The sequence below is a fragment of the Halichoerus grypus genome, chromosome 3, assembly GCF_964656455.1.
Source record: "Halichoerus grypus chromosome 3, mHalGry1.hap1.1, whole genome shotgun sequence".
Lineage (NCBI taxonomy): Eukaryota > Metazoa > Chordata > Mammalia > Carnivora > Phocidae > Halichoerus > Halichoerus grypus.
This window is the reverse complement of record NC_135714.1, coordinates 124,611,687-124,635,250: the sequence shown is the minus strand read 5'-3', so window position 1 is coordinate 124,635,250 and position 23,564 is coordinate 124,611,687. Positions and strand designations below refer to the sequence as shown.

The window sequence follows — 23,564 nt, the reverse complement described above, 5'->3', positions numbered from 1 at the left end:
CATTTCCATTTGACATTTGCCCACACTTTTTCCACTGCACTGAACTACTTCAATTACTTTTAAAATTCCTAAGTGCTTGTTTTGGTTAGGGAATCTGTAGAGAGTATTTAACTGGATTCTTCAAGTTCACTCACACAAACAAATTAGTCAAAGACACCAAGAGTGTGAACTAGGACCCATTGGTTTACACTCTGCTGAGTTTCATTTTCTCTTCCTATTTTTTGTTTCTTTCTACTTAAAATTAGTGAAATTGGCCTATGGTTTGTTTTTCATCTTTTTCTTACCGATTCATTAAATCTAAAACCCGTCCAGATGTCAAGAGACAAAAACCTCAGCGTGGAAATCAGTCTTCCTTTTTTTGTACAGTATGCCACTGACCCTGATGATGGAAGTTTAGCATAAACCAGGAGAGACAAGCTGAGAAAATTCAACTTTCCTACAACACTCCTCTTACCTGGTTAACATTTCTTAGATTTACTGACCTGATGTGTTAGCTTTCTAGTGTCTGGCATGTGAACTACTACTTTGAGTATTTAAAATACATTTTAGCGTTACTACTCTGTGTTCTTATGTGTTGACAGAATAATGTCAGGGTTAAAAATTCCAATTCTAGAGTCAGACAGACATGAGTTTCAATCCTACTTAATAACTTTGTGACTTTTATCATTCCTCATTTATAAAATGGAGATAGTAGTAGGACCTACCTCATAGAGTCATTTGGTGAAATGAATAGTATGCACAGAAAGTCCTCATCACAACCCTAGCGTATACTAAGTGCTCAATAAATGTTAGCAACTGTCAAATATTTATTATACCAAAACAGTTTATCTATATTATTGCACAAACTAATGATGGAAGAGAGGAAATTAGCATTTCTAGCTTCGTAGTACATTCTCTTTGATGTTACACTGTCACAGATGCTAGGAGACGAGCTGATTCATCAAACCAAGAGTCAGCTGTCCAGAGTACCCTGTCCACAGTCTGCAGCCTGGGGAAGCTGTCAGAGTTAAAGTGTTGAAAAGGTTAAGAAAAAGAAAGCAGTAATTGTGAGCCTTTAAAAAATACATAAAAGACAGTTTGGAAAGCTGATAACTAGAGTAATAGAAACCCAGAGTATCACTGGAGTGACAAAAGAAACTATTGAGAAAGAAAAAAAGAAGAAAACAAATTTTGAATAATTGTATAGGTGTTTTCATCCCTGTCTCAGTACATTTTTAATCGGTTGTCTCAATCCGCTGCTCATTGTAGCCCCTGGAGGGAAGGAGGTGTGGGAGGGAGTGAGGGAGGGAAGGGAAAAAGGCAGGTATTAGTATTAATGGTAAGTCTTACCATTTCAGACATGAGGCAACTAAGCCACAGAGCTCTGGGTAACTTGTTTAACGGCACACGGCTAATGACAGATGAGGGCTTCTCCTAAAATTAAGTAAAGACAAAACACAGGTACAGAGGTTAACAAAAGAAAGTATTTCACATGGAAGTTTCCTCCTCTGAAAACAGTGGGCTTAGATGGGACTCTCTCAGAGGACCTTTTCTGCTCCACATTCTGTGATTCTACTAGTAAAACCTTCTGACATGTTTTCCTTTGTGAATACTGCAGAGAAAGGCAAGATAAATATTATGTGGAAAACACTGATTGAAAGCTTTGTAAAAGAGCATGAAAAGACCAGTTGGGAAGAAAAGGAAATAAACATCTCAAGGGGAGCCAAAGTGATCAAAAGAATTATAAAAACAGGATAAAAAGAAAATCAATATTAAAAAGAGATAAGGTAGAGTTAGAAAATAAATAGTAATGTGATTCCTTTCAAGAGCGTGAACAGACACAATAGAGACATTAATCACTGAAAATAATTATAGTCATTACCATTTAAATATAATGCACAGAATGCGTCCTTTTTCTGGGTGTTGTCGTGACTTTCTGCCCTTAGGCCACCGCTTGACAGAGCATGGCCGAAGGAAGGTTACCTACCTTACCAAGGTAGCGGCTCACATCCACTAAAGCGTGTGGTGGTGTTTTGGTTTTTGTTTTCGTTTTCTTAATTTCCTTCTCAGAAAGCAGGCTTGTCTCCAATTTGGGGCAGCCTACTTACTGGCGGTGTGTGACTTGAGAGAAGTTGTTTACCCTTGTTGTGCTTCAAGTTCCCTTTTCGGAAGAAGCAAGCAATAGTAGTACCCTCGGGCTTATAAGGCTGTTCCAAGAAGAAGGAAATACCGGGAGTACAGGGCTTAGAAGAATGCTAGTGTTTCCTGCTGTGGTGATTCATCAGCACCATCCTCCTCTTCGTGAACGGAGGCCTCAGTGAGCATTTGCTCTATTGGCTTTCCCCACGGCCCAGGTTATGGAGCAGTCTGTTTCTCTACAGTTGGAGTATTTAGGGAGAATATTGTTTTAACCTTTAATGGTCCATTTTTATGTGCTGATACTCCCTCCCCACTGGCGGACCCTGTGTCAGTAGACCGTAGGGCACCGTTCCAACTCAGATCGGGCTGGAAACTTCCCCGCGCAGGCCTAGCTTCAGCCACCTTACCTGAAACGGGACAAGGAAGCAGGGCTGGCAGATATCCTTCTCAGCCGCACTGTAAGTGCTGCTCTGACCCATGACAGCCAAGGCCAGATTAAATCAGAGCCTTCTCGGCCAGAGAGATTTTGACACACGAAATGTGCTACAGCCTGGAAAAGAGCAAGGTATCAAGCAGAACAAAGTTCACTAAAGGAGAAGTGTGTTGCCAGACTCCTGTGGAAAAAAAATGAACTGCATAATCCAGATGCAGCAACAATGGGTTATAAACAAGGGCAGCAAAAGACTACAGAGGCCTTTGTAGCGTCACCAACACCACAAGCATGGCTGGAGAACAGCCTCAACCTAGGCCAGCTTGTGATGCCACGTGCTGCGCAAGCACAGGTGGGCCTTCATTCCTGTAGAAGGGGTTTATTCACTGTGAATTGACTATTTCCTACTCCCCACTCTGCCTCTTTCAGGTTTTCCTAATCTCTTAGGTTCCCAGGCCTCAGCATTACCTCCAGCTCTGTGGATGAGTGCAGTGCCTCATGCTTTACAAAGAAAGTAAAATCTCTGACATAAATTGCCTCTCCTTTCCCATTCTCTACCTGAAAATTTTCCATATTTTTCACTCACCCTGTCTTCTTTTGTGTCCAGTTCACAGACTAGAAAATAAGCCCTCTCAGGCTAATCCCACAGCCTGGGCCTCTCTGACCTCTCTAAGGACCTGGTTTCATCAGTTGTTTCTACACTGGGTCTTCACTCTCTCTGCATGGTCACGTTCAGATTCCCATGACCTTTTTCTTCTCTTTACCAGAGTTCTTGAAAAAACGGTACCCTCTCATTAATACAAATTCTGTTCGCTCCTTGGCCTCCTCCCCAGGCCCCACTGGGCCTCCCCTTCCCTTCCCTAGTTTCATTAACACCCTAGTACTGCTCTTAATCCTATGTGCCCAAAGCTTCTTGTTTTTCTTTCATTCTTCCTCCTCTCTCAAAGTAACAGTAACAATAAAAAGATCAGCTAGCTTGTGTTAAACACTTGCAGTGTGCCAAATTCTTCACAAACAATGGTATTTATCCTCACAATGGCCCCTAAGAGATCAGCAGTATTATCCCCATTTTCTATATAAGCAAAAGGATGGTCTGGATTGAAATTCAGCTGGGTCTTCCCCCAAAGCCTGTGCTCTTAAGCTGCTGGGAGGGAATATTTCACAGAGGTCAACATTTGACAAGTTCTTTTAATTCTGTCTTCATGTCTCATACCAGCATCCCTGCCCTCACTGTGATTCCTCAGGCCCTGACAGCTTTCTGCTTCCTGCCCAGCCTCATCAGCAGCAGTCTTTCTTACACTGCACTGGGTGGTTAGTCCTCCCAGCCTCCTTAGCCCGTCTTGTCAAGTCCACACTCCTGGTCATAAACCAGCGCCCCTGCACTCTAGTCAGCCTGAAGAGTCTGCTCTTTGCCAACTGCCCCCTTCACCCCCAGATATCAGTCTCACTGCCCCTTACCTGAAATACACACCCACCCACGTCTAAACCTGTCCTTTAAAGCCAGCTCAATGGTTATTTCCTTCAAGAAGATTCTCTGTGTGCTCCATCATTATCCCGCATTCCTTACCAAGCTGGAGATAATCCTTTTCTTTGGTGCCATAACCCTCCCACCCCCTTTTTTTCTCTCTTTCTCAATCTCCCTAATATGTATATATATACATGATGAACAAAGGGATCAAGGAATATGTCAGCCGTGTAGTTCAGTGTTTAAAAGGAAAAGTGATATCACAATATAAATATGATAATAAAATGTGGGAACAGTAAGGCAATCTTATTATACTCAAGTGATGCATATCCATGAGAATCCTCAACTGAGGTGAGACACCAAAAACTGTTTGGGAAGTTGTTATCCAAAAAGAGCAGGAGGTAAGACTGGTTAGGAAGCATGAGCACACATGACTTTTCAGAGGAGAGACGACCAAAGGGCAATTTTCATATTCTCTTAACACGGGGATGAGGAGGAGGAGGAGGCCCTTCTCCCCTCCAGTGAATATATAACAAAGAAAACAGGATGTGTGGATCTATTTAGGGAAGATTTTTCTCCCAATGAAAGTTATAGTGAGGATGAGGTTACTAAGGAAAGCGGTGGGATCACTTTCTTTAGAGATCCTTAAAAATTGGATTGATTGTTATATCCACAATTATACATATAGAGTCAGGTTCTGGAGTGCTTTCCATTTGCTAACTTTGTAAAACACTCTTTTTGCCCCTAGGAATAATTCGGGTTTCACACCAGCAGACACTGTGGCTATCATTTTCTGTTCTACGCACAAATCCCTCACACTGGGTAAGTGATTCGCAGAGTTAAAAACCAACTTCATATTATCCTCAGACAGTTACATCTTATGATTTTGAAATTTAAGCAACTCTTCAAATTAAATGGAATGGAGTATTGTCCACTCCGTTAGATAAAGAACAAAAGCAAGGTGAGGATGGGTCATTCCTTTTAAATACCATTATTTGATTGAACCAATTTTTGAAGGCCTAAATTTAATAGTGTAGGATTTAGCTTAATTTATAATTACATTTGTGATTCTCATAAAAGGGTTTCAATGTAGAATGTGAACATTAAAAGTCAGGGAAGGGGGTGGCAGGGATGGGGAAGGATGGGGAACTTCTAAAAAGGAATGGGCAAAAAACTTGGCTTTGGAAGGCTCTAGAGTTGCCCCTGGAAAATGTTAACTTATTTTTTGGGAGCTTGGAGCAAGGTAGAGATATTGTTACTCTAATCTGATACTGACATTAAAGTTCATTTCAGAATGTTATTTCTATAAAGAAACACAACGTAGTTATCATTAACTTAATCTGATTAGCACCTAAAGTGAAATATGTATTTATTTAATGGACTAAAGTAGATCAAGAAGAAAACTGCTGTTTTCTACTAAGCTTTACCCATTGTAGTGGCATTATCCCAATAACCTGTCCAGGAATCTGAATCCATGCTTTTAGTCATTAAAAGTCATTAAGTAATCAGGAACTTCATTCACAAACTCCTTGAGGTAGTCATCATATTGTGGTAAAAACTTGCATTAAAAATTTCTTTACATTTTGGCATGAGACTCACTTAAGAGAATGAAAAATCATGACATTGCTCTGTCTATTCATGTTAAAGAAGTTCAGTCTGTAAGCTAAAAAAAAAAAGACATTTCATAATGTTTTTACTAACCCCAAGCATATTTGTTTAGATAGAATCTATTGTCAGTCTTGCCAAGTTTGGAAAATGATTTTGAAATTGGACAGACTCTTTAAGGAGCACTTGCTATCTAGGGCTTCAGCTTATTTGAATAAACAACATACACTTAGTTGACCCTTGAATAATGCAGGTTGGGGCTTAGGGGAACCACCCCCCTGCATAGTCAAAAATCCATATATAACTTTTGACTTCCCAAAAACTTAGCTACCAATAGCCTTCTATTGATGAGAGGCCTTACTGGTGACAGTCAACTAACACATATTTTGTATGTTATATGTATATACTGTGTTCTTACAGTAAAATCAGTTCGAGAAAAGAAAATGTTATTAAGAAAATCATAAGGAAGAGAAAATAGATTTACAGCCTTGTACCGTGTTTATCGAAAAAAAGATCCACATATAAGTGGACCCGTGTGGTTCAAACCCATGTTGTTCGAGGGTTAACTGTATTGAATGTCTGTACCTTGCAGTATTTCTGTTAGGCTGTCTTCATAATATCATTAAATCGAAGTTGAGAGAGCTTTGGAAGCCACATTCCAATCCTGACTTCGTGACTCTGGACAAATCACTTAACCTCCCTGAAACTTAGCTTTCTCATCTGTAAAATGAGGTAGCATAATCCTCACTTTATAAAGTTTATTAACATTAAAGATAAAATGTGTTAAGTACCGGGGCGTCTGGGTGGCTCAGTTGTTAAGCGTCTGCCTTCGGCTCAGGTCATGATCCCAGGGTCCTGGGATGGAGCCCCACATCGGGCTCTCTGTTCAGCAGGAAGCCTGCTTCTCCCTCTCCCACTCCCCCTGCTTGTGTTCTCTCTCTCGCTGTGTCTCTCTCTGTCAGATAAATAAATAAAATCTTTAAAAAATAAAAATTAAAAAAAAAAAAAATGTGTTAAGTACCCAGCACAGTATTTGTACATAATAGGTAGTCAGTACCCGGCAGAATGTATACAATCATTGCACTGTGTGTAGACTGCGAGGGACTAAATTCTGTAGCCCGCCTAGCTGTTGTTATTGGTTATCAGTAACTATATTAGTTATGACTGTGTTACTGTTTCCAGGGTTCCAGTCCCCTGACCCCTTGTCCTCTAGATTTTCGTGTAATAGGTGTGGTTTAATTTTTGACTTCAAAGAAATCATCTTGCACTAACCCCACCCCCACCCCCACCCCTGTGCTGTTACTGTGCTGTAATGTCTAGTGCTCCAGGTCTCCTAAAAGCTAAGGGGCTCTTATAAAGGTAGGTGGTCGAGAGGCAAGAGCTGCCAGGTGCCTCAGGTGTCCAGAGCCAGAGATCAAATGAGCCCGTGACCTAAGATGCAATGCGCTTTTAAATCCCAGACACTCCCAGGGGTTTGCTTTTGGAAAACCGAAATGGCTGCTTTGTCTCTCTACGATGTTCTTCTGTGCTGGAGCTGGCCGTGTTGAGCAAATTGCTCAACCCAAGAAGCATACTGCAGCACCATCAGTATTCTTTCCTTTTCTATAAGTAAAATACCTACCCATTAGATCTTTTTCTTTTTTGTCTTTTTCTTTTTCTTAATCTCAAAGCAATATTATTCTGTTCTTGACACTTTCTGAAACCTGATTTTCAGGCAAACGGGGACTCTGAACACCAGTCAGAGGTAGCTGTTTTGCTAAAAAGAGTTGAGTTAACTTGACTTTTGTCTGCTTATGTACTTTGTTTTTGCAGTGTTCTCCCGTGAAATAGATCTTAGATCCTCCAATAAGGTACTAGCGTGGAATCTAAGTAACCGTAGAGTCTAAATCCTTAGTTATTTTCATAACATGATAGCCGTGAGCACTCTTAGAATTGCAAGACCTAAATACTTGTCCTCACTCTTCCACTGAGACATCCCCAGGCTTCAGTTTCCTTAGCTCTTAGATTCGGGAATTTTACTTCCAACCTGCCTAGTCTATCATTGCCTTGATCATACCTGGCTTCCTTCCTGCAGGCTCCCAGGTAGCCTTTATAAATATGACCTCTTTGCTACTTATCTCAGTGAGATGACATGGATTGCCCTTGTTCCAGCAGCACCCTTATTTCTACCTGTAGCAAGGGGTGTTTGGCTCAACATCACTAGAATGGCCTTGGCAAGCCCTATAATTTCACTGTATCCATTTTCACAAAATGCAAAGCATGCTCCCCTCTCCTGGTGACCTGACATCACTGGTATAGAGGATGTGCCATGATAGTCGCCTGAGCTACAGGCCAATAATTATCCTAAGGGAACTCTTGTCTGCATGGAAATGAAAGAACATCACACTAAGTGTGAAAAATTCACATTCCAGAAAGCAGGGAACATATTTCAGATAATATCACTCAGAGTTCTACTCTCTTTCACCTCTCACACAAAGATGAAATACAATGGATTATAATATATCTATTTGGCATTTAGAAAAAATATCTAACCCTTTTGAGATCACTATCAAAATATTTCTTCTAGCAATTTTATACATACACAATAAACACATGTGCATGCATGTAACACCTCCAATAGAATACATTAAGTAAGCCTTATGAAATACCATTCATTATTATATACAGTATTTGTATTCAAGAATAAATCATTGTAGGCCAAGTGGTACCCAGGTAACTAATGAACCAAAGATGAAAATTCTTGCTTGAGAAGCCTTCTGAATATTCTCTTGTACACACACTTCAATTTATTTTATTGTTCGTGCTTTTGCCCTGTCTCAATCTCTTCAGTGTACTTGCATCTACACAGATGCTGAATTTGATTCATTGCTTTTATTAGTGCATTTGCCATTGATTGATTAGTTCTTCGTATTAGTACTTTTTCTATTGATTGATTGCAGATGAAGTGACTATTTGACCTTTAATTATGAGGCTTCCTATTGAAAATGACATTGAGCTATGGCTTCACATAATCCATCTGGAAAGCCTGACATGATGCCATTCCCTGGAGTTCGTTCAGGAAGAAAGAGGAGGCCTGAAGGAAGCACGGAGCTATCACTGTGCTTCATCTAAAACAATACTACAGGGCTTGTTTGCTGCTCTCCTAGAGCTTCAACTCAGGGTTGGAGGTAATTTTATATTTTGTCAAGACAGCATCACTTGCTGTGGATTGCCGTAAAAGCCATGAACTCTCCCAAATTCTTCTCTAGTTTGATGCTGATTTTTGTATAATAATAATCTGTGTCATCAAATGACAAGATATTTTACATAGCAGAGACTGAAGAACAGCTTGCACCCTGGTTCACAATGGCTCAGTGCACAGTCAGTCAATAGATCTCATCAAGAAAGAGATTCGATCCAAGACACTCTGTGGAATTAGTATTTTACTTTTATTTTATTTATCCTTTTCTCTTGAGTATTCAAATCACTTTGCTTATCTAGAGTTCCAATATATGTAAAAAACATTCTCACAATGCCAAGAAAGAGAATGTTTCAGGATGTTTGAGGTCCTTAAGTGTATGTTTATGTTCGTTTATGTTTTTATTTTTTTATTTTTATTTTTTTTAAGATTTTTATTTATATATTTGACAAAGAGAGTGACAGTGAGAGAAGGAACACAAGCAGAGGTGGGTGGTGGGAGAGGGAGAAGCAGGCTTCCTGCTAAGCAGGGAGCCTGATGCAGGGCTCAATCCCAGGACCCTGGGGTCATGACCTGAGCCGAAGGCAGACGCTTAACTGACTGAGCCACCCAGGTGCCCCATGTGATGTTTTTAAATAGCACAATGAAAGCACACACTCTCATAACATGGCAGCTGACAATTGGCAGTCAACTGTGAGATTCGCAGTTGTTTCTTCTTTCCAAAAGCATGTCTGAATTGGAATAATGCTATTGAAATTTTAGAGTATCACGATCGACGCTTATTAAAAGTCCACCATATGTCTTACCATTTGTAGACACCACGTACAAAGGCGAATCAAGGCAGGTATTCCCTCACACTGTTTATCCTTCATTATGAGGCTATGGTGGCAGCCACACAGCTGAGCTGTGACAAGAAACTATGTGCTAAGCAAAAAGAATATACCTTTTTGGTAAGGCATGGGATTCTGCAAAGAGTGGGAAGAACACATCCCTGATCCTAGCCTGGATGCAAGTTCCACTTCTCTCACCAAAAGCTGAAAGAGATCACGTAACTGCTGTGGGCCTCAATTTCCTCATCTGTAAAATGAGAAGCTGGGCAAGACGACACATGACATTCCTCCCAGGCTTAAGTTTCTGTGAGTCTGTGCTCAGTGACTGATACTTATCTACGATAACAGTTTCCCCGCCATGCGTGCAAGAGAAAAGAGTTCGTGAACAGTTCGGTAAATAACGTGACTACAGGAAAGGAAATACGGCTCTTGCTTCTTCCAAAAGAGGTTAAAAAATACCTTCATACTCCAGAGTTTCATCAGAGAAACAGAATCTGCAAAGGATCTTATTTTCAGTTTTACTTGGAAGCTATTTGAGAATGCAACAGAACTACCTGTAACTGGGGCTGAAAAAGATCATTTAGTAACATCTGCATTATTTTCTTAAGAGGAAATGGGATTGAAATAGGAAAGTTTGCATTTCTGTGGTTCTTTTCCTCTAAAACTTATCTGTAACTCTCTTTGGCATATAGAGACTATTGTCTTAATAAAACTGGCCCCCAATTGGGAAGCGCTTTTTAAAGCAATGAGCTCATTAAATCATATAACCCGAAAACCTTGAATATTAGCAGGTCAGTAATTATCTTATTTTGCCTACAAAGAAATGAAAGCCTGGAAGAAATTTACAGGCTTATCATATAACTAATAGAGACTGGATTCCCAGCCTCCTCACTTCTAGAACTGCATTGGATAATAAGATACAAAAGCACTTTGAAGACCAAAAGTCTTCATTATATTGTGAATATGCTTCACACTTCAAAACATTGTGAATGTGCAATCTCAGTGTGAGTTTGAAGTATTTTATTAGTTGTTTAAAAAAGAAAATCACTTCTGATGACATCGCTAGTTATAAAACAGTTTAAAAATACTTAATATCTATAATTGTTCCCATAAGCACATATTTCCATGTGGCCTAGTCATAAACTGGCAGTCATTCCTTCTACCTTCTTTAATAACAAAAAGTTGTATTCTGTCCTTCCCCTATGTTCATCTGTTTTGTTTCTTTAATTCCACATAGAGTGAGATCATATAGTATTTGTCTTTCTCCGACTGACTTATTTCACTTAGCATAATACCTTCTAGTTCCATCCACATCTCTGCAAATGGCACGATTTCATTCTTTTTGATGGCTGAGTAGTATTCCTGTGTGTGTGTGTGTGTGTGTGTGTGTGTGTGTGTGTGTGTGTCTGCGTGCACGCGCATGTGTACCACTTCTTCTTTATCCATTCATCTGTCAATGGACATCTGGGCTCTTTCCATAGTTTGGCTATTGTGGATGTTGCTGCTATAAACATTGGGGTGCATGTGCCCCTTCGGATCCCTTTGTATCCTTTGGATAAATACGTAGTAGTGCAATTGCTGGGTTGTAGGGTAGTTCTGTTTTTAACTTTTTAAGGAAACTCCATACTGTTTTCTAGGTGGTTGCACCAGTTTGCATTCCCACCAACAGTGTAAAACAGAGAGGGAGGCAAACCATACGAGACTCTTAACTATAAGAAACAAACTGAGGGTTGCTGGAGGGGAGGTGGGTGGGGAGAATGGGGTAATTGGGTGATGGGCAATTAAGAAGGGCAATTGATGTAGTGAGCACTGGGTGTTATATGCAACTGATGAATCACTAAATTCTACCCCTGAAACTAATAATAAACTATATGTTAACTAAATTGAATTTAAATAAAAAGTTAAAAATAAATAAAAAGATTTCGAGACATAATAGCCAAAAAAAATTATATTCTATATTCTATTTAAAGTGAGTCTTGATGAACCAGCCTTTACCTTTCATGAGGCATCACTGTCTGCACTCTTTTCTAGCAAACTAAGAGCCGTAGTGCTGTCTGACAATAAACTGTTAAAATGGAAATAGAAATCCAGAGTAAAGACAAAAAATAGAAGTTTGTGTGTGGGCCATAGCCATAAGTATGTTTCTGTCCTGCAGTTTGCTGCTGCAGTTACAATTGTGTAAGGAAAGGCAGTTTGAGGACCTCTGCGATTTAATAGATTCTTAAAGATGCCACCGAAATTATAGACACAATAGAGTTTACTACTATGCTGAAGAAAAGTGAGGAAGTGTCTGTCATTTTGTACCATTTTCTGATCCATATAAAGAAAGAAAGAAATGTAAGTTCTCAAAGTAGTACACTTAAGTTCTTCAGAGGTTTGGGGTTTATTTTGTTTTGAACTTTTGATTCTGAAGTTGGTGTCTGAAAATCATTTCTAGCGTATCTAGGCTTATGTAATAAGAATTTAGGAAGTTCCCAGGTTCTAGGCAGCAAGTCTGAAATTAAAGATAATAAACACTCTTTGGTTTTGGTTTTATTACCCTGACCCTCAAGAACCATTAATCTTAATGATATGCCAGGAGATGTTCATCTGGAAGATCAGTGCCCTGATACCCACATGTTTCTCCTCCTCCTTCATGTTTCCTATGCCATAGACTGTCAAACGTTTTTAACTACAACCAGCAGTTAGAAATATATTTTACAGTGTGATCCAGTACGCACTGCTTGCATGTAAAAGTTTTACAAAATAACATTCACTCTTACTTTATATGATACATTCCATATTCTATCCAAGTGGTAGATAAAACCCATTAAATTGATTTGCAGCTCATTAATGGGTCATAATCCAAGGTCTGAGAAGTATGACCTTATACCTGCTAGGTGAGATGTAGGCTTTAGCTTCTACTGTCTTTTTTTAAATCAAACTTTAACCCAAATTTCTGATACCTTGTAGGAACCAGAGCTAAATTCAAACTCTGAACAATTCTTGATTTGCAGTAATATAAGATCACCTGCATTTATGTTTTATTAATGCAGCTTATATTACAGAGTTTCTATACATTTTATTTATTTATTTTTTAATTGTGTCTCTATTCATCATGTTTTTAATAGTAGTAGGAATAATGCTAACAGCTAACCGTAATTGGATACTTAATAGGCAAACACTGTGCTATGTGCTTGTTACATGAAGTAATTTACTTGAAAATACTTTCGCATTCACAGTGTGGCATCATGTATGTGTGTACTAATTAGGTTAGAGTTCAGCACTAGGAACGGCCACAGTTGCTCTAATGGAAAATTCTCACCCGAGTGTTCAGCTACTATTTTATCAGAGGGGAAATACTCCAGAGGCAGCTCCAACAAATGTTTTTGTTATCTGTATCTCTGTCAACCAGAGATTTTGCTTATCAGCATAATGAATTCTGAAATAGGTTTTTATTGATGAAATTGCTGACTTACTTTGCATGTAATAAATGGACTCTCACTGATCAGTAGACTGCCTGAAAACTATAGAGACACTTCCTACTTGCTACAAAGAATCTAGCAAATCTAGCAAATCCAGTGGCTTGAATCCGAAATCGCCAGGGCTGTGCTGGAGGCTCATCCCTACATGGTTTTGTGCCCTGCTGCTATTAGGATCTGTGGTCGCCTGAGGCTGACTGTTAAGGGTCACAGAAATCCTGTTCTGGAATGTTGCTATGTGTGCTCTGAGAGACCACATGCAAGGGGCTAGTGAGATCACTGGAAAGGTCAGAGCTGGGACTTTGAGCTGACAGGATAGGTTGTGTAAACTATTTTGTGTGTGACTTACTAATACGTGTTAAGTTAAAAATACCAGTATGTGTGGCAGCTTGCTTTTCCATTCAAACCTGCTGGTCAGCTGGTGGGGATGTGGCTCACCTTCACCTACCGTAAAATTCTTTCTTTGGCCACTACACATTATCTGCCTGAAAGAATCTGAAACTTATGCATGACCACCCTGGTGTAGTCACTTCCCAACAGTCCTTACACACACCAGCTCACATCACTCCCACAATCACCTCGGATAAGGAAAGTGAGGTTCCTAAATGATAAGTAACTTGCCCAAGTCACATAACCCAGGTGGCAGAGCCAGAACTTACACCAGGCTGGCTTTTAGCCACGTGCTGAGCTGTAATGGGAGTTCTTCAGAAAGTCTTGTGCTCTAGTATCAGTCCTGTGGCTCACTAGCTATGAAAAATTTAGACTAAATGATCTCTGGGGCTCTTCTCGTTCTAACATTCAATAATTATCTGATTTATGGTGGTGAAAAAAAAATTCTCTGATTTTGAAACGTATTCAGCTTTAGAATCTTGAGCCTTCAGAGGGGTACCTTAAGATCAACATTTCCCCAAGGGTGGCCCTCTAAATTACAGCAAATTACTTCCTTTAAAGGAAAAAAAAAAAAAAAAAGATTACTGGACCTCATCTGATTCAGAATTTTTAAGAATAAGACCCTGGAGTCTGATTTTTGAAACATACCAATAAACAGTATTATGCACCTGAAAGTTTAGAGCCACCATAATACATGCATCCAGAATCACCTCCTGGTTTCCAGAGATGCTGGCTCACCCACCCAGGTCTTTAGGGAAGCTTTTGACCTAGCAGAGCATTCAGGCAAGTTTTGTGTAAGTGCTTTTTTATGATAATGGAAACTAGTCTGGATCAACTTGGCTTGGTTGGTTTGGGGTGTTGTTTTTTTGTTTTGTTTTCTTTTTTTAACTTTATTCTGGCCATGATGTGGATACTTTTTATCTCATTATTAGCCAAAAGGAGATACTTAGGACATAGATGCTCATGACATACTACAAAGTAGCCTAAAAAGATAAACAATAAAATTTTTAAAACAACTCAGTAGGCTTGAACTCCGATTTCTCGGAATCATTCACCTCCTCTTTCCACGGCTTCAGTATGTGATACTGTGGTTGTGTCTAGGAAGGACAAAAACTTGCTCCTGTTTTTCTAATCTATATCTATATTTGTGCCTGAACTTCAAAGGTCTTTTGAGTTCCCTTTGCATCAATGTGGTTAAACCACAGCATTTGGATGTGGAAGTATGCCAGTATTTCACAAGGCATAACCTGATCAAAGGAAAGCCATTCACTTAGTGCCCACCCATCATCCCTAGCAGTCTCTCCAAAAGTGAAGCTTTCTTTTTTAAGCTGAGAGTAAAGTTTAAGCATATTTAAAATAATTTCAGCATGCCTGGTATTTGAAAGTTGTCCTTACATAAGTCCCTTCATGAAAGGAAATATATATGATTTTTCCCAGAAAATCTTACAATATAATTGATACTGTGGAAAGATTTTGGAAAAAGAAAGAAAAGAGGGGTGCCTGGGTGGCTCAGTCAGTGAAGCCTCCAACTCTTGATTTCAGTTCAGGTCATGATCTCAGGGTCCTGGGATCAAGCCCGGCTCAGCGGGGAGTCTGCTTGTCTCTCTCCCTCTGCCCCTCCCTCCCCTCCCCATCATGCACTCACACACTCTCTCTCTCTCAGAAATAAATAAATAAACCTTTTTAAAAAGTAAAATTAAAATTAAAAAAGAAAGAAAAGAAACACAAGATAAAATCACCGCTTTCCAGAAGTCAGCACTCTGAAAGGGACAGCAACCCAAATAGAACCATAAGCACTTACCCAGAAGTTGTAAGGCCAGGGGACAGATGAAGGCCAGGGGAGTTTGGCAGCACCCTAGCGAGGAGGTTTCAGTCCCCGTGGCAGTCCTCAGCAGTCACCATTCTCAAAACTTTTAGGAATGCTTTAGATCTCACCCTGGATGATTTCAGTAGCAAGCCCCTTTCTGTTCAGTCCTGTAAAGGACTAAATCTGAGCCCCACAATACTATGTCATAATGCTATTTCTAACCAGAATCATAACCCTAGTCGCCAGCATCTGTGCCAGGTGCCGTCCTAGGTGCTTGACAAGCACTGCCTCACTAACACCTCCAACTCCCCTTTGAGACAGTTATTTTAACCTCATTTTGAGCAGATGTGGAAACTGAGGGTATTAGGGTTAGATCACCTGACCATATAGCTGGTAGATGGCGTGGTCAGGGTTTAAACCCAGGTCTCTGACATCAAGGACCAGATCCTTTCCATCACACCACCCAGGCTTCTAGAAATTTCTAAGAAGGGTGTGTTAGCTGTCCGCCGCTCGTTCAGCCTCAGTGACGGGGCAGGAGCAAGAGGAGCCGGTGTTTACCGGCACCAGCTTCACTGCAGCCGAGTTTGGCTCACGGTGGCACCTCGAACTATATACGAAGTCCTTATCCTGTGTGCTTCGAATGTCAACTCTTAGTGGCATTAAGTTAGTGCAGACTTTCACTTCCCGAGTTTCATATTTACTTCAAAGTAAAAACCACCCCATCATAGTGGTAGCTCTACAGAGATCAGTTTTACACATTAATAATCAGTAACGCACCCAAAGTCACATACACTCCATGCTTCTGAAAGGGAAATGCCACAAGAAGGGAGAGGAGCCCGTTGTGGTGTTCGGGGGCTGGTCCTTTCTGATGAAGGCTTCGCCACGTCCAGGAGAGCTGACAACGGCCCATCTCCCAGTGCTTCCCACTAGCTCTGCACTCGCTGCCGGTTGCAGAGGGGTTTGGTCTTTATTATTATTATTAATATTTAGAAAGTTTGCCCGTAGCAGTACTAAAATGTGCATCACAGAACAACAGTTGTTTACTGTGTTTGAAGTGAAGACCCTCACCCAGGAGATTTCATTCACTTGAAGTTCATATCTCTCCATCTCCACTCGCAAACAGAGGCCTGTGAATAGCAGTTGTCATTTCAGAGTTGCATCTCTCCAATTATTTATTTGGTCACGTCTCTTCCCAGAAGTTCCCTTAATTGAACCAGACACTATAAACCCACTTGCATGTATTTAATGACAGCCAGCTCCATGCCTCTTTACAGCAAAGAATAAATGAGCCTGCAGCTGCAAAACGAGGGGGACACCCACCGCCTTCTTGTCCCCATCTACAGCCCCCATCCACACAACTCCAGCCATTAATTAAAGGTAGCTGCCCACTTTTTAAAGCCACGGGGTACTCGGTAGGTTTTTGACAAGTTACCGTGGGGGCAAGTGGAGATGTAAACTTGGACACAACTCAGAAGATCTCTGGGTCCCTGGAAGCCAGCTCATTTGGAATGTCATCTCTCCTGAAGCCGTGGAGCACGGTCATGAGAGTGTAGCCGTGACACTCGCCAGAGCTGCCTTTGCTGCACGTTTGCTCTGTGTCCTAGCGCTGTCTGTACTACGGCTCGTCCCCCAGTACTAGTACGCTCGTACTGCTAGAGCAGACTGCCTAACTATTAGTAAAAAAACAAACCCTTCTGCACTGACAGTGAGTGCAAGACCAAACAGGAAGCGCTCGTGCCAATGAAAAGGTGCTTTTAAAACACAATCTCCTTGATCCATTCATTCACTCACCAAGTGTTTATTTAGTGCCTTCGTATGCCAGGCCCTGTTCCAGGCCCCATGGGTTACAGCAGTGAACAAAGTACACAAATGTTCTTGCCCTTATCTAGTTCCTTTCCAGTAGGATTAAACAGACGAACAGTTAAACATATAACCATCTGGTGATGGTAAGTGTCATACGAAAAGAGAGAATTGTTATTACAGGAAGGAGAATAAGGAGAATAGGAGTGCCCGGGTGGAGGTGGGAAAGTTTTAGGTTTAGAGGGGCCATTGGATCAAAGACCGGAAGGACACAGTGAGCAAGCCTTTTGGGCATTTAGGGCAAGGAGATTCCAAGGGGAAGGGGCAGTGAGGGCGAAAGACCTGAGGTGACGCTGTGCTTGGCCAGTTGGAGGATGAGGAAGGGGCCGGTATTCTGGGAGGGGAATGAGGGAGCGAGAGAGCTGCAGGAGACGCGGTACAGGTAATGGGAGAGGGGTGAGTGATATCGTGTAAGGCCTTGTTGGCCATTATAAGGACTTAACCTTTTACTCAGAATGAGAGCGGAAGCCACTGGAAGGTTGAGTAGACTAGTGACAACATCCAACGTCCACTTTGAAAGGACCCCTGTGGCTCCTGGGGCCGGATGGGCGGAGGGGTACAGTAGTGAGAAACAGGACGGCCAGTTCTGAAGCTTTAATCCAGACAGGAGTTTAAGGTCAAAGGTAATAGCGGTGGAAGTGGTGTTGGATTCTGGACATATTCTGAACACAGAGCAATAGCACTTCCTGATAAACTAGATGTGCTTGTAAGAAAAACGGGAATTAAAGATATTCCAAGGTGTTTGGCCTGAGGGGCTGGAAGGATGGAGTTGCCATTTACTGGATTAGGGAAGATGGCAAAGAAACAGATTTTGGTGGTGGAAGAGAAGGATGTGGGGGCAGGTCAAGGGTTCCGTTTTGAACATTCTAAGTTTGAGATGTCTTCTCAACATCCGGTGGAGAGCTGGCCCCGTGAGTCTGGAGTTTTCATCATATAGAGGCTATTTTAAGCTCAGAGACTGGATGAGATCACTAAGGATCATGGAGATAGAGGAGAAAGACGCTCTGAGGACCGAGCCCTGAGGCACTGCAGAGGTTAGAGAGGAGATGAAATTATTTTTATAATAAAATGATATGAAATTCTAAATCAGCCAGACATATTGACATCCAAACTTGCAGGCCTGTATTTTTCTCCTGCCTCCCAAGGCTGAGGTGAACATTAAATCAGAAAAGTAGATGCGAAGACACGTTGAAACCTTAAAAGGAGCAGGCTCTCGTGTTCGTGTGGTGCCTACTACATGCTAGGCACTGGGTTAAGCACATACGTTGCCTTCTTATCTCAGGTAAGCTTCACGACAGCCCTGCCCAGTAGCTGTTACTGATCCCACCGTCCAGAGGAGAAAACTCTGCTTCCGTGAGGTCAGATAACTCACCCCAGTTCACACAGTGGGAAAACAGCAGAACCGGCACACGGGCCCATCTGTCTCCCTCCAGAATCCTCCAGAGAGTCCTCTTGCTCCCCCTTCTTACCAGACCTGGCTTCTCAGCCCAGCTCACATTAGAATCACCTGGGAGCCGTCCAATAACCGTGATGCCCCAACCCCTGCCCACAGCTATTAATTCCGATTCTCTCAGGATAGAGACTTTCTAAAAGCCACCCAGGTGATTGTGAGGTGTAGCTGGGGCCGAGAACCACTGCATTAGGACTGCGTTCTGTGTCGATGTGCATTTATGCACTATTGTGTTCCAGAAAGACTGCAACATAGGGTTATGCCTACTCATTTGTTGATAAAAGTGGCCATTTGTTTGTACTGACTTGTGAAAAACCACAGTTCTTTTTTTTTTTTTTTAAGATTCTATTCATTTATTTGTCAGAGAGAGACAGAGAGAGCACAAGCAGGGGGAGTGGCAGGCAGAGGGAGAGGGAGACGCCCCGCTGAGCAAGGAGCCCGATGCGGAACTCGATCCCAGGACCCCAGGACCCCAGGATCATGACCTGAGCCGAAGGCAGACACTTAACCCACCCAAGCGTCCCAAAACCACAGTTCTCTTAGTGAAGTACTCAGAGGTCAAGGAAAACGGAGGGGATTAGAAAAACATCATTATTTCCAGAAATGGCTCCCAGGTCTTTCTTAATTTCTTCCTCTGCCTAAAAGCCTTCTAAATGAGGCCTTAACTCCCCAATTTTTATATCATTCAGAATAAATAAAGGGCAGGAGGGGGTTAGTAGGACATCACCTAGCCAAGTTAAACCACAGAAACCTCGGTCAACCTTTTTAAAACAGATGGATTTAGGGGGGCCTGGGTGGCTCAGTCGGTTGAGTGTCCGACTTGTGATTTTGGCTCAGGTTATGATCTCATGGGTCTTGAGGTCAAGCTGTGCATCAGGGTCCATGCTTATCGGGGAGTCTGCTTGAGATTCTCTCTGTCCCTCTCCCCCTTACCCCTGCGTGCTCTCTCTTTCTCTCTCTCGCTCAAATAAATAAATCAATCTTTAAAAAAATAAAACAGATGGATTTAAGGATAAACAGTCCTGACTTCTAATCCCCAAATCAAACTGCCTCATTCTTTTGTGTCAGGAGGCATCTCTTCTGAGGTTGATGTTCATCATAAACATGGTACCATCAAGAAGAAAATTACTGCCAGAGGGTGATTAATGGCCATGTTGACAAAACAAAAAATGTATATTAAAAAAATACTGTGCATTTGTGTCGCAGCTTACTCACATTTACCACTTAACTAAGACTTGGAAGCCCTTCCGGAAGTCCCACTATCCACTAGTAAGAGGATCTCCAGTGCAAAATTTTAGGGAGCACTAAGTTTAGAGGGTGGGAGCTGTGCCAGAATCCATGAAAGCACATGTCCTATCCGTCAGCTTCTCTTTGCCTTGGACTAAAAAGATTTCAGTGTATTTCTTCATTTATAAAAACATATCTAAATAAATTCTGTAAAATTAAACAAGGCTTTCCAGAGCCAGAGTTCAGTGAGTTCTGTTCTGAGCCAGGGGCCAGTTCTGTATTGGTGACCATGTTAAACGTATTTGATGACCTTGTGTTATTTTTGTCATATGAAAGCCTCAGTCTATTTTTGGTGTTTTCACATCCTGTGAGCATGAATATTAGCCAGATTTTCTCTTAAGCAGACAAAAGACTCTTCCTTCACAGCCTAGTAAAGGAAAAAAAGTAATCTCAATCTACTTCCTGCCCACCTTGTCTCCATAAATATGGTGACCCCTCCTGGAAGACACAGCCAGCATTTGAATGAAGTCTCCGTGGCTCAGTTCTTTAATTCATTCTGGAATTCCCTGCTTGCTAATTACTCCTACAACGCTGTCAGACAGGTGAAGGTGTACCTAATCTTCCGAGGCAGAAACCTTCAATTGGTAGAGTTAAATGTTTCATTGTCAGCATCTGGTGAGCCAGCTCAGGCCATTCATTAAACGTCTTTTCCAATCAGAACGTACCTGTTTCAAAACAGAAATAACACCAGCTGCTCATTTTGGTCTTGTCTTCCATCTTTATTTACATAAAACTTTCAGCAAAGTGAAGGGCTTACAGCCCAGGTAACTGAAGACTAAAACACCATCTTTAATATTTTCCTAATGGGCCAAAAATGGTCATAAAACCACCTTTTTTTTTTTTTTAAAGATTTTATTTATTTATTTGACAGAGAGAGAGACAGCGAGAAAGGGAACACAAGCAGGGGGAGTGGGAGAGGGAGAAGCAGGCTTCCTGCCGAGCAGGGAGCCCGACGCGGGGCTCGATCCCAGGACCCTGAGATCATGACCTGAGCCGAAGGCAGTCGCTTAACCAATTGAGCCACCCAGGCACCCCATAAAACCACCTTTTATTTGAAGCAAGTAAAAGGCCAGCCACATAAGCACCTTTGTTGAAAGGAGTCCCTCTCTTTTCCTTTCAGACTTTTCTTGTGTAAATGTTATTTTTCTTAGGTTTCCCCCTCTGTTTTCGGTGTTAATATTATCAAGCATCTCTTTTCTCTGGGGTCCCTCAGCACTGTGACAAATTAGCATTCAGGCATTGCAGGCACAGAATTCTGGTTGAAGAACACGGATGCTGGAGCCAGTCTGTATGCACATCCCAGCTCCCTCCGGTCACTAGCTGTGCCTGGCCTTGGGGAAATTGGTCCTGACTGCTACCTCAGGTTCCTCATCTGAGAAATGGAGATAAGAATGGAAGTTTTACGCACACTATAGATGTGAGGAGGGAACAAACTGATGTTTGCACACTCTCCAAATGCTGTCTGAGCCAGAGCAAGCCCTGCGTAACTATCTTCTACAGTCTGTATTCTGCCTCACCAACCTACAAGTGAAGATCAGGAATATCCGTGAACTCCAGATGTGGCTTCTGAAGTCCCATACGAGATGGGATTGTTGAAAGACTAAAACATGAACACTGTTCTCTTTCCTAAAGTTTTGGACTCCTGGAAAGATGGTTCCTTTCTCTTAATTATGGCCTTAGATGTGTGGTTTGTAACCTTACACTTGTTAATTACCCTGCTCGCGCAGGCCTAATTCTCCCTTTTGGATAAAAGAAATATTTTTGGGTTCTGGTTTTGAAGGATGAAGGATAAATCTCTCCAAGTTGATCATCAGAAAAGAAATCTGACATTTAAAACCTTCCTAACTGTGGAGGGGAGGGTGGTTAGCGAGCAGCACGAGCTCCTGAGAGGAAAACAGGCCAGTTTGTGAAGCATGTTTGCTGACATCTCCTCTATGGATTTTAAAGTGTCCCGTTCCCTCTCCTATGCAATCTCCAGAGATAACCACATGACATTTTTCAGGCTTCAGAGGTTAGAAATTAAAATTCCATTTGTACATATCTATTAAACTGGGGCGAGATGATCGTGTTTTTCTGCCAGAGGTCTAGCCAAAGGGGGAGGGGGGTTGTCAGAGATCCCGGAGCTGCTATTGTTGCCTTTGTATTCAGCAATTTGGAACCGCTCAGCATCTATGTGGGTTCCATGAACCCCACACTGGGACACTGGGGAAACTGCTAGAGAGCTCATATTTGCATATGTTACTTAGTTGTACCTCATTTTGGGTGACGCTTGGTACAAAAAGGACAAAAATGTTTCCTTCTGTGTCTCATACAGCAGCAGTCGAGTTTCTAATGCTGCGGTAGTCATAGCAAAGATAGTATGGCAGGAGATTCCGGTTAAAGATGGAATGACACAAGAAGAACAGGGAAGCAAGTAAAATGTAAATCATTGGCAACGGTAAAGCAGCATAATCCACATACTAAAATACCTTGGAGAATTTGAGCAGAAGACCAGTCATTGAGATGGGAGTGAATGAGAACAGATCACACGATCTGTGACATCCTTTCCCCCTTCCTGAGGGAATCGGCAGGAGGTAACTTGGCAGCCTTTGGAACATACCAGCGTATGTTTGGGGGGAGTCCTGGAATAGTCAGGATTATAAGCAGAATGTAATGTGGGGGGCTGTGCAGACTAAATAGCTCCTGCTCCAAAAGGCCATATCTTAGGGGAGCTCTTAACTGATCCAGCAGGCCTCAGATGGGCAGCAAGCCAAGCCATACCCATTGATCTAGAAGTAGGGGGCCTTTCTTTTTACCCCCACTAAAAGAGAGACAAAAATCAGAATACCCCAAACGTTCACTGAATCCATTTGCCTAACCACTGTGTTCCTAGACAGCAGTGCTGCATTCCCTCACTGCCATGTATCATGATGTTGTTATTGGGTGGAATTTGCTCTTTGCCTAGATCTGGCGTGGTACTCTCTATCTTCTCTCCCTGTTAAATGAGTAAGAGCATACACTCCTTGAAGGCAGTGGGAGGGAGGCGGTTACCCATTAATTCACTGGACCTAGAAGAGTGTCTGACACATAATGGACGAAGACTTACTACTTACAAGACTTTGAGCATTATTTCACTTAGCATTTTTTTTTTAAAAAAAAACCTGCGAAGTAAGTACATTTTACAGATGTGGAAACTGAGGTTGAATAAGTTGCCCAGCCGAGGTCACGCAAGTGGTAAGTGGTAGACATGGGATTCTAACCCAGGGCTCTTTGACTCCCGTGTCAGGCTTCTTCCCCCAGCCCACCCAACCCCCACCCCCTCCCACTCCCCACCCCCTACCCACCCACCCCCATGTCAGGCTTCTTAACTGCTACACTGACCTGCCTCATGTAGGCTACTGGATACAATAGATAATAAATCGCTGCATGAAAGTGACAGCTATATTACTGAAAATTAGCCTGCTTTAGGGTTATCCTGACTGAAAGCCTTTTCTAACCAAATTCCAGAACTGTTGTTGTACTTTATCATGGCATCATTTTGTGTTCTAGAAATGGCATGTAATTGCTCCTTTGTTTAGTAATTGACATAAATTAGTGCCAGTGAGTTTGACTTTCTGCGACTGTTTGTCTCTAAAGAGAAGGACTCTGTGTGTGTGTGTGTGTGTGTGTGTGAGAGAGAGAGAGAGAAAGAGAGAGAGAGAGAA

The 23,564-nt window shown here is 41.8% G+C and overlaps 1 protein-coding gene across 8 annotated transcripts in view; it reads left to right on the top strand.

The window, feature by feature from the left end:
* Window positions 1-23,564, top strand: part of SLC10A7 (solute carrier family 10 member 7) — a 256,508-nt gene that overhangs the window by 220,690 nt on the left and 12,254 nt on the right. For all 8 annotated transcript variants that reach the window (XM_036077808.2, XM_036077810.2, XM_078069293.1 and 5 more), the window contains one exon: window positions 4,762-4,835. In XM_036077808.2, the coding sequence (XP_035933701.1) occupies window positions 4,762-4,835 (74 nt within the window). The remainder of the gene's footprint in view (window positions 1-4,761; window positions 4,836-23,564) is intronic.